The sequence below is a fragment of the Scyliorhinus canicula genome, chromosome 6, assembly GCF_902713615.1.
Source record: "Scyliorhinus canicula chromosome 6, sScyCan1.1, whole genome shotgun sequence".
Classification (NCBI taxonomy): Eukaryota; Metazoa; Chordata; class Chondrichthyes; order Carcharhiniformes; family Scyliorhinidae; genus Scyliorhinus; species Scyliorhinus canicula.
Genome location: NC_052151.1, coordinates 115,522,268 through 115,541,790, shown reverse-complemented (window position 1 = coordinate 115,541,790; position 19,523 = coordinate 115,522,268). Strand labels below are relative to the sequence as shown.

Genomic DNA, 19,523 nt, shown 5'->3' with positions numbered 1-19,523 from the left:
GTATCCAGACTTTCTTGGTTATAGCTGGTAGACTTCATTCGTAAAAAGAGTGCAGGAGTGCACTACCCCTCTGTGTTTCTTCCACTAACACTTGAAAGCCATGATCAGGGAAATATGGGGCAGCTACCCCTGCAGCTCCACTGTGTCACTAAAAATTTTGTCACTAAAAATGTGAGGTGAAAAGGGCCATTCAGGTTATAATGTTCCCATTCACCTTTACACACACACTCACCATTTTCTGCCCGTTATCAATTATTAATATTCACATTATTAATATTCTGGTGGAGAGAGTGGCTCTGCGCAAGTGCTTGGTGCAATGGATGTTGTGGCTGTCACTCCAAGGTGCTGTGTTCTCCAATCACTGACAAGCCTACTGATTTATTCCCTCTTAGTCACACAGTTATGCCGTGACAGTGTGCCGGTGCGATGCGCCTGATTAAGGTCAATATACTGATAGATGGGTCACAAGAGGGCAGCAAGTGGATGGGAAAATGAGCATGGCATTGTTCATCATTCATCCACTGAACCTTGGCAGCTACCTATACCACTGCAGAATATCTGGACCAGGGTGTGCTGGTAAGACAATCTCCATGGCTGTACCCTGAGAATCGATCCCATGCCCATGATGGGTCATCCATTCCAGGATCAGCTAACAGATAGACAAAATTTACAATGTTCACACTCCCCTGACAAGGCAATGGCATCTCCTCCAAGGCACAATAAGTTAACCATGGACATCCAACCCTTTCTGAGGGCTCGCTTTTCATTTGAATCCAAGACTCCCAAGCCCGCACCGGGCCTGCCTCTGACTCCACACTACTTTAGGGCTCGTCCAACCTAAATCCTCATGCCTGCCCCCGGACCAAAAATCAGACCTGTGAGCAGACATTTTTAAGAGTCCGGTGTGTAGAGCCTGGAGAAGAAAGGAGGAGATGGCAAGATGGAACACATTATGTTTCTTCATATTAATTTAGAATTAATGGATAAATAAGTTTTATATATTACAGTGAATAAATAGTTTCACTGCTGAAATATAAGCAATTGTTTCACTTACACAGTGTGTGAACCGCAAGTTTAAAAAAATTGGCTGTCCCAGTGTTTGGATCACTGAGGATGAATCTCTACGCCATGAGTTGCAATCTTATTGGAAAAGGATTTTTGCCAACTGGTGGTCTGGAAAGGTACTGGAGAGGAATATGCAAGAATGGTGGAAAACCAATGGAAATTAGTTTTCTGGTTTCACTGCCACAAAAATGTACTGACCTCGATTATGCGCTGGAAATACATTGAAAAGATCACAGAAATTCCTGCTCACTGTCAAGCCACTCTCTAGGCGATAATAGTGTGCTATGATTCTACATTTATAAATACCATTGCTAACCTTGTGCAATCTCTAGTTGTCGCCTGGCATCCCCAAGAGCAGAGAACAGGTCCAGTTTAATCCTAGTCTCTGCACTAAGATTAATTTCTAAGTGTTGCGTTTTATCTTGCATGGCTGAAAGAGCTGTCATCAACATTTCAGTGTCCTGTTCATTGCCTTTATATTTACAAAGCTCCTGCAGAAAATTGAAACAGAGGGACAAAGTCAAGCAAAACTACCAGTTTAAAAACATTCAATGTTACTCCATTTAGCATTAAAATCTTCTTTGGTCAAAGGGATCATGGGTAGCAGGGTGGCACTGTGGTTAGCACTATTGCCTCACAGCGCCAGGGACCTGGGTTCAAATCCGACCTTGGGTGACTGTGTGGAGTTTACACATTCTTCCCGTGTCTGCGTGGGTTTCCTCCAGGTGCTCCGGTTTACACCCACAGTCCAAAGATGTGCAGGTTAGGCGGGGTTGCTGGGATAGGGCGGGGTGTGAACCTGGGTGGGGTGTTTGTTTTGGGAGGTCGGTGCAGACTCGATGGGCCAAATGGCCTCCTTCTGCACTGTAGAGATTCTATGATTTTATGATCTGGAAATAAAAATAATGTTGGAATAATAGTTAAGGATTCTATTCACCCTTTCACTTGCTTCCATCATTTATATGCCGACACGGTAGAACTGAGAAGGTTGATTTCTGGAGAACAAATTCTTTATTCCCTTTCTACAGGCGCTGCTTCTTACCGAGCTATATGCACTAACCAGCTGTAGTACTTCAACAAATAACAACATTCCTGTTGTTTCAGATTAAATAATAAGTGTTGTTAAGCTATTTAGCAATGGGAGACATCACAACTGAGCATAATTCTGCCATTATCCAAAAGTCACCGATGTACTTTTCAGCAGGTATGATTAGCTATTAATTTAAAATGGTTACAATGGCCAATTATTCCCCTTCCTGAGACCAGACACATAATGATTCTGCATGACTGCTAATCTTGTCCCAATTTTCCATTTTCAGAAAACCTATCAATTACAGCAAAAAACAGTTATGACAGTTTTATTATTTAACGTTAACAAGGAATGCAAATACATTGTACTGGCCACGGTACTAATAACGGTGAGGACTTGAAACTTTGCAAAACCAGTTATAGGACAAATTTGCTGCTGAAAAGAGCTGAGTGCAATTAAAAGAAAAATTGAACAAAGGAACTATTAAAATGACACGCTGGGAAGGTTGGCTTCGTTTGAATAGTCTTATTCAGCAAACTGTCTGGAATTATACCGATAAATCTGTGAGAAGCTGTTGTAAACATTAGATGCTGCAGCAGCATGGAGGAAGAAAAGCGTGAACTACCAAAAGTGTGCTTCTGCCAGCAAGAAGAATATAAAGTGAAATTCTCTGAAGGGCATTTAAATAGGTTATTTATCCAAGGATCATTTCTAGGGGATGCTCCTGATCCCACTGCAGTAATTTTTACAGGAGATCCGTAGAATCACACAGAAATTCATTTCTAGATATCTAATGTTTGCTTTTACTCTGACCCATCCAACCTCACCTTTCACTATTTCTCCTGATAGAACTCACCCTGCCACTGCCAGCATTGAACCAGCCAAAGAACCACAGCGCCACCCAGTACCCAATCAATGCTATTACACCCAGCCAAAGAATATTCATTCAGCCAAAACACAGGTAGTAGAAACCTCAAAACCACCCAGCACCCAAACAATGGCTGCAGCTATCTGCAATGTCAGCCTTGGTGATGAACACTGCAGCCTTTGTTCCAATTTTAAAAGTTTAATGTGAATTATTTACCTGTACCTCCCGCTCTACTTTTCTTAAGTGTTCATCCTTCAATTTGAGTTCTGTTTGCATCTGTTTATATTCTGCATCCAATTCTTTCATTCTGTTCTTTAGGGTCTCTGTACAGTCTCCCCTGGAAGAATTAAACCATAAGAGTGAAGATATACCAGAATAAAAAAGGCTCAGAGGTTGAGTCATCCTGATGCCATGGGTTCAAATCTTGGTATCTTCTGATTAATAATAACAATCTTCATTAGTGTCACAAGTAGGCCTACAATAACACTGCAATGAAGATATTGTCATGTGAGAGTACCTTTAAGGAATGGGTGTTTAAGAAATCTACCTTTAAGAATGGGTGTTTATCAGTGATGTCAGAGTGTGGGTGGAGATGGGTTGTCTGTCAGCTTTTTAGTTTTGTTTTAGGCTGCTTGTTGCAGGGGGTGTTTTAGTTTAGGTTGAAAAGACTATGAAAAGACTATCTCTTGATCATTTGATGATTTCAGAATTATAAATGTTTTCAGTCGTGAATGTAAACCTGATGTGCTTCTGTTAAAAGGTCTTTCTTTTGTCTTCTGGATGTTGTTTGGGAAGTTGCTAAGAATTACTCAGTATCGTATACTTTGGGGGTTGTATTTGAATTGATGGTTGCGAAGATGTTCATTGTATGTTTTAAAAAGGTTAACTTGAGTTCATAGAATAAACATTGTTTTTCTTTAAAAAATACTTTTTGATTTCTGCTGTACCACACCTGTAGAGTGGGTTGTGTGCTCCCCATACCACAATCTATTAAAACTTGTGGGTCAGGTGAACTCCAGGATACACTTTGAGGTTCTCTAAACCCTAGCCCATAACAAATTGGGGGCTTGTCTGGGATAAAAGTCTATCTATTTGATTGGCTTAATGAACTTAAAGACAGTGAGGGGTGAGCATATTGTGGTTGCTTATCAGGTGTGGTATTCTAGTTTAAGTGGGGAGTGTGTTCTGGACAATGGCTCTTTCAGAGGCTCTGAAGTTTTTGGGGGTGGAGACGGTCACACGCAGTACCTTATGGACAGAGACTAGCAGACTGTTAGATTTGACACAAACATTGCAGTTAACATTACCTGACAAAACGTGTAACAATTAGGTAATTATGGCGGTGGCTAAGCATTTAAAGTTGCCTGAGATACAATTTGACTCATTGGAAATGGCAAAAATTCAGTTACAACTTAAACAAATGGAACATGAGAAAGAATTAAAGCAGCTTGAATACGAAAGAGCGGGAAAAAAAGAGTGGCAAAAGAAAAATAGAGAGAGCAGAAAGAGAAAGAGATAGAGAGGAAAACAAAAAAGAGATGAAAAAGAAAAGGAGAGAGAAGAAAGGAGAAAAGAAAGAATAGCCCTAGCAGAACAAAAAGAAAGAGAAAGGGAGATACAGATCAGGGAAAAAGATGAAGAGAGAGAGTTTGAACTTCAGAAAATGGCCATGAAACAAGACAGTCGTTAAAATTGGCAGATAAGAAGGTGCCAGATCTCTTTAAAGAATTTACTTGTGTGGGTAAAGTTTACTCATGGAGGAGCAGGTAAATAAGTCACAATTTTAAGAGATACGGGAGCTAGTCAATCTTTAATGGTAAGCGATGAGGAGTTATGTAGTTTGAGAAGAATGTTTCCAGAAAAGGTGGTATTAAGTGGAATTCAGGGTGAGAGGAGTAGTGTTCAATTATATAAGTTAAGGTTGGAAAGTCCAGTGAAGAGTGGTGAAGTGGTAGTAGGAGTAATAGAGAAACTATCTTGTCCAGGAATACAGTTTATCTTGGGTAATGATATGGCTGGATCGCAGATGGAAGTGATGCCTACTGTGGTTGATAAGCCAGTGCAAAATCAGACAACTGAAGTGTTGAAGGACGAATATCCTGGAATTGTTCCAGATTGTGTAGTAACAAGGTCGCAAAGTCGCAGGTTATGCCAAGAGGAGAAATCAGAGAGTGAAGATAAAGGTGAAGTGTAATTATTAGAAACGATTTTTGAGCAGATGGTTGGAAAAGAACAGGTGGAGGATGAGGCGGATATTTTTAGTTCAGGAAAATTGGCGGAGTTACAACAGAAAGAATAAAATGGATGTATCAGAAAGCATACACGGAAGAGGAATCTGAGTGCATACCAGAGTGTTATTACCGTAAAAGTAATTTCTTGATGAGAAAATGGAGACCTGTACATATGCAGGCGGATGAAAAGTGGGGAGAAGTTCATCAAGTAGTATTGCCGGTAGGGTATAGAAAGGAGGTGTTGCGATTTGCATATGTGGTACCAATGGGAGGTCATTTGGGAATAAGGAAAACTCAAGCTAAAATCCAGAAAATGTTTTATTGGCCTGGACTACATAAAGATGTAGTTAAATTTTGTCAATCATGTCACACATGTTAAGTGATAGGGAAACCTCACGCAGTGATAGAGCCAGCACCCTTAATACCCATTACAGCATTTGAGGAGCCTTTTACAAGGGTCCTAAATGATTGCGGAGGATCGCTTCCTGAAGCGAAAAGTGGGAATCAATATCTTTTGACTATAATGGATGTGTCTACTAGGTTTCCAGAGGCCATTCCAGTACGTAATACTACAGCTAAAAAGATTGTGGCGGAATTACTTAAATTTTTTTACTAGATATGGACTACCCACAGAAATACAATCGGATCAAGGATCAAATTTTACCTAATGGTTATTCAAAGAAGTTATGGATATTTTAGGAATAAAACAATTTAAATCAACTGCGTACATCCAGAATCACAGGGAGCATTTGAAAGGTGGCATCAAACATTAAAGACAATGTTGAGGGCTTATTGTCACAATTATCCAGAGGATTGGGATAAAGGAATTCCATTCGTACTGTTTGCATTTAGGGATGCACCTAATGAGTCAACCAAATTCAGTCCTTTTGAACTACTTTTTGGTGATGAGGTAAGAGGACCACTTAAATTGATTAAGGAAGGGGGCAGCACGGTGGCACAGTGGTTAGCATTGCTGCCTGCGGCGCTGAGGACCCGGGTTCGAACCCCAGCCCTGGGTCACTGTCCGTGTGGAGTTTGTACGTTCTCCTCGTGCCTGTGTGGGTTTCTCCCCCACAACCCAAAAATGTGCAGGGTAGGTAGATTGGCCATGCTAAATTGCTCCTTAATTGGAAAGTACTGGGTACTCTAAATTTATAAGAAAAAACATTTTTAGAAAATAAATTAATTAAGGAAAATTGGTGAGTGATAAATCAGAACTTACATTATTGGATTACGTGTCAAATTTTAGGAATGATTAAATAGAGCAGGTGAATTGGCTAGACAACATTTAAAAGTTGCACAAAGCGGACAAGAAATCCAAAGTTTGTAGTTTTGCCTGTGGAGATAAAGTTTTAGTATTGTTACCAGTGGTAGGTGAACCTCAAAAAACTAGGTTTTGTGGACCTTATCAGATTGAAAGAAAATTAAGTGAGGTGAATTATGTTGTAAAATCGCCGGATAGAAGGAAAACACACCGAGTGGAGGTGGATTTGGTGATAAACCTAGCCAAAAGTGAATTTGGAAAAGCCCAAGTCACTTTCCTTGGCCATACAATCAGACAGGGTCGAAAGGTCACAGGGGATGTTAAACCAACAGTTATTGAGGAGTTTTCAATACCCTCAAGACGAAGGGAAATAATGCGATTTCTTGGCATGAGTGGCTTTGATTGAACATTTGTGCAAACGCTTTGTAGCGTGATTGCTCCACTGATGGACTTTCTGAAGAAACATCAAAAATCTCAATGGACAGGGGTGTTTCAACAGGCATTTGACTGCCTGAAAGCTGTGATAACCAATGCTCCTGTGTTGGAGAATTACAAGGGACTCTGTGATCAGATTGAACTAAATTATCTGACTTTAAAGAGACATGCCGAGGAGCAGAAGAATGGATGGATCGTGCAAAGACCTTCTTGTTCAAAGAGACTGTCAATCGAGAAGGATTTCAGTTGGAGGAAGACGAACGGAAAAAAATGGACTATATTATTTTACCTGTTTGCAGGTGTTGTTTTTTGAAGCGTTAAAGTATATTTATTCTGTGCATTTCTTAAAGAATAGTGAAAAGTTGCAATATAAAATCATCTTGAAGATGATGATTTATATTTTTTTTCTTGGGGGGTGAAGGTGTCATGTGAGAGTACCTTTAAGAAATGAGTGTTTAAGAAATGTACTTTTAAGAAATGGGTGTTCATCAGTGATGTCAGAGTGTGGGTGGAGCTGGGTTGTCTGTCAGGTTTTTACTTTTGTTTTAGGCTGTTTGCTGCAGGGTGTGTTTTAGTTTTGTTTTCAGTGTTGGAGCTGAAGCCAGACAAAGCAGGTGTACTGCTGTTCTCTCTGCCATGAAAAGATTATCTCTTGATCAAATGATGAATTCAGAATTATAAATGTTTTCAGTAGTGAATGTCAACCTGATGTGCTTCTGTTAAAAGGTGTTTCTTTTGTCTTCTGGATGTTGTTTGGGAAGTTATTAAGGATTACTTAGTGTTGTATTCTTTGGGGGTTGTATTTGAATTAATGGTTGCGAAGATTTTCACTGTATGTTTTAAAAAGGTTAACTTGAGTTCACAGAATAAAGATTGTTTTGCTTTAAAAAATACTTTTCGATTTCTGCTGTACCACACCTGTAGAGTGGGCCGTGTGCTCCCCATACCACAATCTATTAAACATTGTGGGTCAGGTGAACTCCATGATGCACTTCGGGGTTCTCTAAACCCTGGCCCATAACATTACTGTGAAAATCCCCTGATCGCCACACTCCGGCGCCTATTCGGGTACACAGAGAGTGAATTCAGAATATCCAATTCACCTAACAAGCACGTCTTTAAGGTCTAGTTGGAGGAAACTGGAGCACCCGGACTCAACCCACGCAGACAGGGGGAGAATGTTCAGGCTCCGCACAAACAGTGACCCAAGTTGGGAATCGATCCTGGGTCCCTGGCGCTGTGAATCAACAGTGCTAACCACTGTGCTACCATGCCGCCCAGCCTAAACAAGTGCTACAGTGTTTCCCAAACTATTTTCGATATGATCCCATTTGGGCACTTAAAAATTAACATGACCCCAGTGCCAACAAAAATAATATCGCAAATAAAGCAGCATAGTGACAATGCCCACATATTATAGATCAACAGATATTGTAAGGTCTTTCCTGTTTATTACCTGTTTATTCTCTTATTTCCCACTTCATTATTTTGGTGTTGCACTTTCAATCTGTGGATGATTCATGGACCTGTGTCTTTAAGGCAGCCTGTATCTTTAATTCAACCAGAAGGAAGCAGTGGCCTTTGCCTTTAATTTGTGCAGAGAGCTGCGCTGTTTTAGACTGGTGATTGCCGACTATTCAACATCAGAGATGACTTGAATTGATTGATTTGTCTGATGGCCAATGGATTGGCCCAAAAGGCTGTGTTCTGCCTGGTAATGGGTGGTGATTGGATATTATCCTACTGGAATGTTTTTAGAATCATAGAATCGCTAGTGCAGAAGGAGACCATTCGGCCCATCGCGTCTACACTGATCCTCTGAAGAGCGCCCCTCCTAGGCCCACTTTCCTGCCCTATCCCGGTAACTCCATCACCCCATGTAACCGTTGGACAATTTAGGCATCCTTTGGCTACTAAGGAACAATGTAGCATGGCCAACCTCCCTAATCTGCACATCTTTGTACTGCGGGAGGAAATCAGAGCACCTGGAGCAAACCCATGCAGATATAGAGAGAAAGTGCAAACTCCACACAGTCATCCAAGGCTGGAATTGAACCTGGGCCCCTGGTGCCAAAAGGTAGCAGTGCTAATCACCATGTCACCCTTTTCAGAGCCAGGAGTTTCCATTTTGCTTTTACTTTAGACTTTGCAGCCTGGCTGGAGGGATCTGACTAACTCCCTGCAAAAAAGATCTAACTAAACCACTATAGAAGGTTACTGTGAGGGCTAACTCTCTCTCCAGCAAGTCTCGGTGTCATTCTCTTGAGACTGCAAATTCAAACCACAGGTTGAAAGCAAGGTTTGATGTGAAATAAAGTGTCTATACAGAAAGATATAGGCCTGCATGTGAACCTTAAGCTGAAGGCCTAGTTTGGTAAGAAATAAACCTACTCTCCATAAAGCCTGCTGCCTGTAAGTACTGTGGGCGGGATTCTCCAACCCCGCGCCGGGTTGGAGAATCAGCTGCAGAGCGGAGAATCAGCACTATTGGCACCGGCGTGGTTGGTGTAGGCCCAGTTGCGGGCCGCTCTACAATGCCGGCCTGCCGATTCTCCCGCCCGGATGGGCCGAGCGGCTGTAAGAAAAGAGCCTAGTCCCGCCGACACCGTTCTAATCTGCTCTGGGCCGGCGGGTCCTCGGCGTGTAATGGGTAAGGGTCGGTTGTCGGCCTTTGGGCGGGGGGGGGGGGGTAGTGGGGTCCGACCCCAGGGGGGCCTCCGATGTGGTCTGACCCACGATCGGGGCCCACTGAGCAGCTGACCGGCCTCTGTGGCTGGGGGGCCTCCTTTTATATGCGCCGGACCCTGTAGTCCTGCACCATGTTGTGTCGGGGCCGGCGCGTTAAAGGCACCAGTGCTACTGCACATGTCCTCGTCGGCACTGCATATGCGCAGATCCCGCAGCGCACAGTTCGTGCCGGGATCTGCAGCTGCGCGAACCACTCCAGCGCCGTGCTGGCCCCCTTTAGGGGCCAGAAGTAGTCGTGGGAGCGGCCCGACTGCGTTTACGATGGCATGGATACCCAGCCGCGAGATGGGAGAATCCCGCCCTGTGTTTTCTAGTCTGCGGGGACCCTGAATGAATAGCTCTACAACAAAGACCAATACCAGCTATAAACCAGAGACTTCGATCAACAAGAGTGCTGTGAGGAAAATGTGCTAAAGAACCACAATTGGAAGCAAAGGCTCTTACCATTTGATCTTCATCCTTAGTATTTTTACCCCTTTTCACCCCCTGTGCTTGTCTGTCTTGTGTGTGTGAGTAGGGGATGGAACAGTTAAAGGGGGTAGTAGATGTTAGTTTGTTGTTATCCAGTTATATTTACTGTATATTTCATGATAGTTCTTGGTATAAATAATCTAATTGTGTTTCAACTTTCAAACCTGGTGGGCGCAATTCTCCGACCCCCATCAGGGTCGGAGAATCACCTGGGGCCGCCGAAAATCCCGCCCCCACCGTGGCAGAGATTCTCCGCCACCCGGGAAGTGGCAGTGGCGGGAATCTCGAGACTCCGATCGGAGAGGCCCCTGCGGTGATTCTCCGGCCCGATGGGCCGAAGTCCCGCCGCTGGGAGGCCTCTCCCGCCGCCGAGGTTTGAACCACCTCTGTAACGGCGGGATCAGTGGTGCGAGCGGGCCCCGGGGTCCTGGGGGCGCGGGGGGCGATCGAACCCCGGGGGGTGCCCCCACGGTGGCCTGGCCCGCGATCGGGGCCCCCGCTCAGACTCCGGGCCAGTACCCTGGCTGCACTATTTCTCCTCCGCGGCCGCCACGGCCTTCGCCATGGCGGAAGCGGAAGAGAACCCCACATCGTGCATGCGCCGGCAGTGACGTCAGTGACCAGCTGTCGCTGACCTCACTGCCGGCGCGTGCGCCGACCGGCGAAAGCCTTTCGGCCAGCCCCGCTGCTGGGGGCGCTGGTTTTTTGCGCCAGTCTTCTGGTGCAAACCGCTCCGGCGCGGGGCTGGCCCCCAAAGGTGGGGAGAATTCCCCACCTTTGGGGAGGCCCAACCCCTGAGTGGTTGGCGCTACTCCCCAACGCCGGCACCCTCCGTCACGCCGGGTAGGGAAGAATGCCGCCGGTGACTGTAACTATTGGGCAGCATAGGGTCAAAAACTTCAGGATTTGTTATCAGAATTATTGATGAATTAACTTGTGTATTGACTCCACCCACTTGTCCAGGGCAGCGTAACAATATATATATATATATGAAAATCTGTAATGTACTGTTAAGAATTTCATATTTTCTGAATATATTTTTTAACTTAATTCTGCTATTGTAAATTTCACTCTCCATTGGAGTAAATTGATATTTGGAGGAAAACTGTGAAATTGTATCCTTTCAGATTGGATCGTGTCATAATTAGGAAGGTTACTCCCCTATGAACCTCCATCTACAACCACATACTCACTAATATGCGAGCTGACACCTTCTCAGGCTCCAGTTAGCTTTTTCAGATAAATCGGTTTGTTAATGAACCTTAGTAAACACACTCTCGGGGCCAAAACAACAGGAACTCCCAATGTAATGAGTACCCTGCACAAAACTTTATTTAATGGTTTTGGGAAGAAGAAAAAAGTCCAGGCATCAATATGCAGATCAGATCCAGCAGAAAAGTGTGGTGGGAGAAGAGTGAAATGGAGAGCAGAATATCAACAACTCACAAATCAAACTTAATACATGTTCATAATGTTGACATCAGGTAGAACTTTCCTCATCGGCTTGAAGAGAGAGAGAGACTAAGAGTAGAGCACGGCAAGGGTAGGAACAGACAGCACCTGGGCCTTGGGGTGGGGGGTAGTTTCAGAGGAGTGGGAGGTTGTGATGCCATCTGCTGTGCCTATAACCTCCATTTGGATTGTATTGAATCTTACAATGTGCGATGAGCCAATGCCTGTCCTCACACCTCCATGACTGTAGTAAAAAGAAACAGAGACCAAACAGCATTAACTCATGCTACCCATCTGCTGGTGACAAACCAACTCTCTCCATCTAATTCAGGAAAATGGAGCCGACATTAAAAATGAAAATGTGACAAATAAACTATGTATTAACAAGCTAATTTAGAATTGGTACTAATATTTATCTTCTATTTGCTACATGGTATTAAGTTAATAGATAAATTGTAATTTTAATTTAGCCTGATTCCTCTCTGATAATGAAAGCAGGAAAACAACAACTTGCATTTGTAATGCCCCTCAAAAGGCGCTTCTCAAGAGGGTTAACAAACAACAAAAACAATCACACCATGCCAAAGAAGACATTCGGGCGGATGACCAACAGTTTGGTCAAGAGGTAAGTTTTAAGGAGTGTCAAAAGGAGCGGAAAGTTGGAGAATGAGTAATTTAGGGATGCTCAGAAGATGGACTAGGTGTCACCGTTTCAAAATAAGGGGTCGCTCATTTAAGACAAAGATGAGAAGAAATATTTTCTCTCAGATGATTGTGTGTCTCTGGAACTCTATTCCTCAAAAGGCATGGAAGCAGAAACCGTGAATATTTTTCAAGGCAGCGCTCGGAAGATACTTGATTAACAAGGGGGTGAAAGGTTATCAGGGGTCAGCAGGGATGTAGGTTATAATCAGATCAGCCATGATTTTATTGAAAGGCGGAGCAGGCTCCAGGAGCCTATTGACCTATTCCTATTCCTAATTCATATGTTTGTATGATTTTAACCATACCTGCCCCGACGATACGGGCAGGTTCTGGCCGCAAATTCTACCTTCTACCTTCCCTCAGCAGGTATGCTAATTTCCCACCATTTCCTCCCCCAAATTCCCAGCCGGAGTGGCAAATTGGTGGGATGTGAATGAGACTCGCAAGTTAAAATAACCTTAATTTCTGAGCTGCAGGTGAGATTCTAACTCTCACCTCTTTATTCATTGAAACCAGCCCAGAGTTTAAAGAAAACTTCCATTTTGAATGTCAAAAGTCTCTCTCGGCTTGTGATTAATTAATTACGGGATACAATCTAGGCCAATTTTGTGCTTAGTTTGACTCAAGTATAGATGTGTAATTTAACGTAGAAACATCTGTCAAGTTCAACCAAATATGAATCCAAACTGCAACTTCTTATTGATTTGTGAGAAAGAGATGATGTAAAAAAACGACTGCTGACCATGACTTCTAAAGCCACCTCATGTCTAACCTGTACATTATACAAGTCATGCACAATACCTGATGGATGCATTGAGTGAGATGGCTCGTGCAATAACTGTGGTTTCATCTGTTTTCCTCCTCTTTGTGTCCATTAACTGTTTCTCCAACAGGGCTCGACCCTCCAGTTCTGTTCTAAGCTTTTTCTCTAAGTAGGCGATGTTCTGTTTGTCTTTCTGTTTTGCTTGCAAAGCACAATGCATTCTTAAAGTGAAAGACAACCATTACACCAATATTACAGCTTACAGTTGTCTATTTTATCTGAGAAACATTGCTGACTACATAATGCCAGCCTTTTAGCACTATGCATTGGGAAATCACTCCTACCTTGTCTGTAGAAGCTCATTTTCTTGTCGAAGCTGAACAAGTTCAGAGCGTATTTTTTGTTTGCTGTTGGACAGCATATTAACCTGACTGCGGAGCTCCTGTTCAGATTGTTTCGAGATTTGTAGGTCTGCCTTTAGTTTCTTTATGTCATTCTCCAATCTAGTGGAAAAAAATATATGATCAACCTCCGAGGCCCCCACGATGATCCTCGACCTACCCACAGCCTGAACTCAGTATAGGAAGGTCCCTGCCCCCTCCCAACACCCATTCAGGGCCTGATCACACACGCACAGAAAATGTCAGCTTGGTGGTACCCTGGCAATGCCCCTGCCAGCACTACCTGCACACATTAGCAGTGCCAAGCTGGCACCCAGCTGACACTGCCAGGATGACAGGCTAACACTGCCAGGGTGCCAAGCTGGCACTATCTGGGTGATCAGGTGGCACCAGCAATGCCAGAGTACCACCCTGCCCAAAGGGCATGCAGCTATAGGCCTTCAATCCCCATGAGTGCCATTCCATCTGGACACCATTTGTGGGGACCAATGCTGAACCGCACTTGCCTAAAGTCTCTGAGTCAAAGGGGTTGAATCCCAAAGCCTCAGGTACCTCGGGAATCTGCACATTAGAGTGCAGCTTATTGCCTTGCTCTTATATGCAAATTTGCTAAAAATAATCCCGTCCATTGTGGGCGGGATTCACATCGCAACGTCTTGTGAGATTGCATTGAATCTTGGGAGGTGCTGCGAGCCAGCTTTCAACGGCCACACTGCTCCGCGGCGAGCTGCTTTTCGGACCCAGCATGGCCGTTCGATTGCACCCAATATTTCAGCTGGATAATGAAGGATTTTTGTAATCCAGAGGCCTGGACTGATCCAGAGAATGTGGTTGACTCTTGACTACCCTTTGAAATGGCCTGGCAAGTCATTCATTTGTATTCAAGTAGGAAGCTCACCAGCAGATTCTCAAGGGCAATTAAAGAAAGACAATAAATGCTGACCTTGCCAGTGATGCCCTCTTTCCTTGAATGAATAGAAAAGGTTAACAATTAGATACAGAGAGTTTTTTAATTAGTGTATTTCAAAACACACAGGTGTAAATATTGAAAAACATTGCAACAGAGTTGTTAATCTTGTTATGCCTCCATGTTGACAGATTGATTTGATTTGTAACTCTTGAATTAGGCTCTTAACTATCTTACCAGATGATTTTTTTAGTCACGTTCATCTCACTGATACTTAACTATGCACATTTCTACATGAAGACACTGGCCAAAATAAGGATATCTTACCGTAACACAATCTCTGGTTTGCTGTTCTGATTACTCAATGAGCCGTTCTCAAAGATCGCTTTCCTTGAATTTGTGTTCTTGCTCGAACATTTTTGCTTCTTCTCATTCTTGGCAAAGATCACATTGCCATTAGATGCACCATGTATCCTTGGTGATATGTGCTTGCAAACCTTTAAGGATTCAGAACATATATCATCATGGGGTAGGTTTTCTGTACTTCCAAATGGCTCATATTCTGTAGTCTTGTTGAAGTGATTTTCCGCACATTCTGTTTCACTCATTCTAGAGTCAGTTGCTTGTAAACAGTTATTTGCTGCAAGAGCTTGTTTTGTGATTTCCTTCTCTTTCTCCTTGCCTTTTTCTTTAAATTCTAGTTCTGGTAAGGCTAAAGTGTATTTCTTCCCAATTGCAATGGCTCTAGTTGGATGCTGGTATTGGGAGCACAGCGGAAGCCCTTTAAATGCTGAAAAGAAGAAGAAACATTTAATTACACAAGGGGTGCACTGGAAATGTACATCATGTCAATTACCATCAGTAAGGAGAAAAGGCAGATTTATAATTTGAATGTTCACCCTTCAGAAGGAGATGCTTTGATGAAGGACCCATATCTAAGATGATTTCACGCCTAATCCAGTTTATACGAAGCCGGGCGGCACGGTGGCACAGTGGTTAGCACTGCTGCCTACGGCACTGAGGACCCGGATTCGATCCTGGCCTCGGGTCACTGTCTGTGTGGAGTTTGCACATTCTCCCCGTGTCTGTGTGGGTCTCACCCCCACAGCCCAAAGATGTGCAGGTTAGGGGAATGCTAAATTGCCACTTAATTGGGACTCCCGCTGCCACCACAACAAAGGTGCAAAGGTCGACTGGGGTGGAGTGCTAGCAGGGGCTGGGAGAGGAGGGGAGCATTGGGGAGGATGGCCTAAAGAAGACAAAGGGGCCAATGTGGAGGGAGGACTGTGCAAAGAGGGGGGAAGGGTAAGGACTCACGATGGCAGGCAGAGGGGCAAAAGGGCGTAAGAAGAAAATGAACAATGGAAGTCAGAGGGAAGATCGAGGGGAGGGAAACTGGACCAACAAGGTTCCATGAAAAGCTCACAAACAAGGAGGTGAAAAGGAGACCACATTGTTTACTGGAAGAGAATGCACAAAGACTCCAGATACGGTGGGCAGAGGTCCAAATGGGGAATGGGCGTATCACAGAAGATGAGCTCAGGCCGGGCGGATGGTGGGGGAGACAGACAGTCATTGAATTAGGAACAGACCTCTGCATGAGGCTGCTAGCCTTTTTCCTCTAGGTTTCTGACATTCTGTGTGGTCTGGTGAAGACAGATGGGCTGGAGTGATTTGGGTGTTGGACTGGTATTTAAATATGATGCCAGGGCTTTCGAACCCACCAGCTGATGGTAGGCAGATAAATCAGCTGCTGGCCCGCCAGGAGATTCGGAGGGAAACGTGCCTGTGCATCATTAATGAGGTTCCAAGCGCAGGATCTGGTACGGGATCCCGTCATTCTGGCCAACGGGAAAGTCGCTGCCAGACCCGCCCACTTAGTCTCAAAATGAGAGATTTTCATCCATAGTCTCATGTGAATAAATGTGTAGCAATAACAAAGATAGTACCTGTTGTGTTATGCTTCTTCGTGTAGCATAAGCTGCTTCCTTGATGTATGCTTTGACAAAGGAAGGTCCAGATGTTCTAATGAGTTCAATATGTTTATTGAACTATTAACACAGTTCTTAAATGAGTTTGACTCTCTGCTAATCTAACTGTAGTAACTCAGTCTAACTAAACAAGTCTGCTCTAAGCCACGTGCTGAGTGTGATGCTGTTGATCGACCCTGATGTACTCTCTAGATGTCTGTCTGTGGAAAGAGGCAGAGCATGTGTGCCCTGTCCTTTTATATGGGTTGTGAAGTGCCCCCTTGTGGTAATGTCACCTCTGGGTGTCCTGACTGCTCATTGGTTGTGTCCTGTTGTGATGACCCATTGGCTGTATGTCTGTGTGTCATGGCATCTCTGGTGCTCCCTCCAGTGGTTACTTAGTTGTAGTGTATTTGCATTAACGCATTGTGTATATACAGTGATGCATATCACCACAGTACCAAAGTTAAACAGCAATGAGGATTGAGATATCTGTGCCAAATACCTTCTTCCAAACTCCGGTCCTGTCGAGTTTGCAATTGTTGTTCTGAAGGTAAGGCCTGTCGAAGAAGTTGCACGAAAAACTCATTCTGTTTCCGAACTTCTTTTTGTTTCCTTAATTTAATTTTGTAGCAGATGTAACTTTTAAATTCAAAACCTAAAGACACCACTGGATATCCTATGCTAAAATAAGAAAAGAAATACCACTTAATGAAAGGAAAAAAAAAACTTGCATTACATAACACATTTGACAAGAAAGTATCTGAATTTCACAGCCAAATAATTACTTCTGAAGTGTAGTCAGTGTAATGTAGGAAATGTAACAGCCAGCTTTCACAGAGCCATGTATCATAAACAGCAATTAAATAAATGATCTGCTGCTATCCTACCGTTGCAGTCGTTAATCGGAGCTATCTCTTTTGCGGCCGCCTGTTTTCTTAACTGTTGTGCCACTGGCTTTGTCTCCATGTTTATAGAAGGCCCCATGCCTTAACAGAGCTGGTGGACTGCCCTCCTTGTGGCAAGCAGATCAAATTCCATCTGCAGCTTTTTCCTTTCTGCCAGCAGTTTCACGGTTGGGGCTGTGGAGTACCCGCCGATCCACCTCCAGTGTGGAATCGTTCAGCCACTGCTTGGTTTCCCAATCGCCCCTGTCCCTAAGGGCCCTATAACATATAATTTCCCCGCTGATCACTACCTTCAGTGCCTCCCAGAATGTAGAGGGTGAGACCTCCCCATTCTGGTTGCAGAATATATAATTGTTGATGGCTTGAGATATTTTAGTGTTAAATTCCCTATGGTGAGGAGAGCTGTATCCAGCCTCCAAGGGAAGCGATGTGCCCATCCCTTCACCAGCCGCACGTCCATGTAATGTGGTGCATGGTCGGACATTACGACTGCGTATTGTGACACCTGGAAGCACCCTCTTTCCTACCACAAAAAAGTCTATCCTTGAGAAGACCTTAGTACGTGGGGGAAGAAAGAAAATGTATTTCCCCCGAGGTGGTGGAACCTCCATGTGTCTACAACCCCCCCCCCCCCCCCCCCCCCCCGTCATCTGCTCCATGAAGTTTTTCAATTCGCGGCCATGCCTGTCTTGAGGTTGGATCTGTCGAGTTTTGTACACAGTTAAATCTCCCCCCCCCCCCCCCCCCCCCCCAACCCCATGATCAGTTGATGGGTGTCTATATCCAGGATTTCGGCCATTGGTTTCTTGACAAACTCCTCATCGTTCGAGTTCAGGTCGTATGTATTTACCAGAACTACCTGGGCGCCGTGAATGAAATTGTCCTGCTAACTAATATAGCCATTCCCCTCATCCTGGTGCCGAAACATGAGTGAAACATTTGTCCCACCCAGCCCTTCCTTTACCCACTGTCGGTCCCTCTCTCTCAGATGTATTTCCTGGAGGAAGGATACTTCCACCCTCAGCTTCTTAAGATGGGCGAGGACTCTGGATCTCTTCACCGGCCCGTTGAGGCCCCTCACGTTCCATGTAGCTGTGGTGAATGTACATCATGTAATTCACACTATATAATATTGCGTTCACACTGTATAGCATTGTGTCCTTGTGGGCTTTGTCTGTGAGCCGTTGCGCAGCTCTGCCCACAGGGGGAGATGAGGAGCTTGTACAGGGCTCCACCCTCGGCTCCGCCCATGGCTCCGCCCATGGCCCGTCCCACTATCGGAAGTATAAAGTACTGCAGCCTTGTGAGTCTGCCATCCGTTCTTCTGGTCGCAGGCAGGCTCAGTTTTAAGTCTATTAAAACCACAGTTTACTTCCTATCGGGTCTCGAGTCAATTGATGGTCACATCTTTAATAGACTTAAGAAAACTACTATGGAATCAGCCCTCAAACATGATCGACTAGAACACGACCCGCAGGCTGCAGCGGCGAAGGAAATCTTTCTACACTGGCTTCGGTGTTTCAAGGCCTACCTGGCTGCATCGACTACCTCCGAGGCTACAGATGAGCAGAAACTCAGCCTACTGCACGCACGGGTGAGCCATCGCATCTCTACGCAACTCAACAGTACCGACTCGTACACCGAGGCCCTCGCTATGCTCGACCGATTATACATGCGGCCTGTAAACGAGGTCTACGCGCGGCACATTTTCGCTACCCGCCGCCAGCGCCCCGCAGAGTCGCTAGAGGACTACCTGCGCAATTTAAAAGCCCTTGCACGGGAATGTAACTTTCAGGCTGTAACTGCCTCCCAGCATATGGAACTCGCTGTCCGTGATGTGTACGTTGCGGGGGTCCAGTGTAATTATGTGCGCCAGCGACTACTCGAAAAAGGGGCCCAGAACTTGGAGGACATGGTAGCGCTAGCAACCTCAATGGAGTTCGCGTTTCAAAGTCTCAACTCATTCCCCGCAGACCAAGTGACCCTATCGTGGACCCCCGACCAGCGACTGCCCCAGGCCTGCGCCGCGCGGCCACCCACCCACTATGGAGCGCCAGTGTGCCATTTTTGTGGCCAGCCCCAACACCCACGGCAGCACTGCCCAGCCCGCAACGTGACCTGCAGCAGCTGCGGTCGAAAAGGACATTATGCCTAAGTATGCCTGTCGAAATCAAAACCCTCTAACTCCCCCGCAGTCCAGAGCAATCACTCCCCCAACTCGCAGGCCCCCAGACCCCGCAATGTTGCAGCGTGTCTGCCGACTCCGCCCCCGCCCGACATGTGCGACTCATGGGGGCCGCCATCT

At 44.8% G+C, this 19,523-nt stretch overlaps 1 protein-coding gene across 1 annotated transcript in view; it reads right to left on the bottom strand.

Moving 5' to 3' along the window:
• LOC119967419 (macoilin-like) overlaps window positions 1-19,523 on the bottom strand; it is a 153,179-nt gene that overhangs the window by 10,308 nt on the left and 123,348 nt on the right. Inside the window, exons 5-10 of the mRNA XM_038799944.1 lie at window positions 16,816-16,994; window positions 14,668-15,130; window positions 13,377-13,535; window positions 13,071-13,253; window positions 3,180-3,300; window positions 1,382-1,556 (exon numbers count right to left, since the gene is read on the bottom strand). Coding sequence (XP_038655872.1) covers window positions 1,382-1,556; window positions 3,180-3,300; window positions 13,071-13,253; window positions 13,377-13,535; window positions 14,668-15,130; window positions 16,816-16,994 — 1,280 coding nt within the window. The remainder of the gene's footprint in view (window positions 1-1,381; window positions 1,557-3,179; window positions 3,301-13,070; window positions 13,254-13,376; window positions 13,536-14,667; window positions 15,131-16,815; window positions 16,995-19,523) is intronic.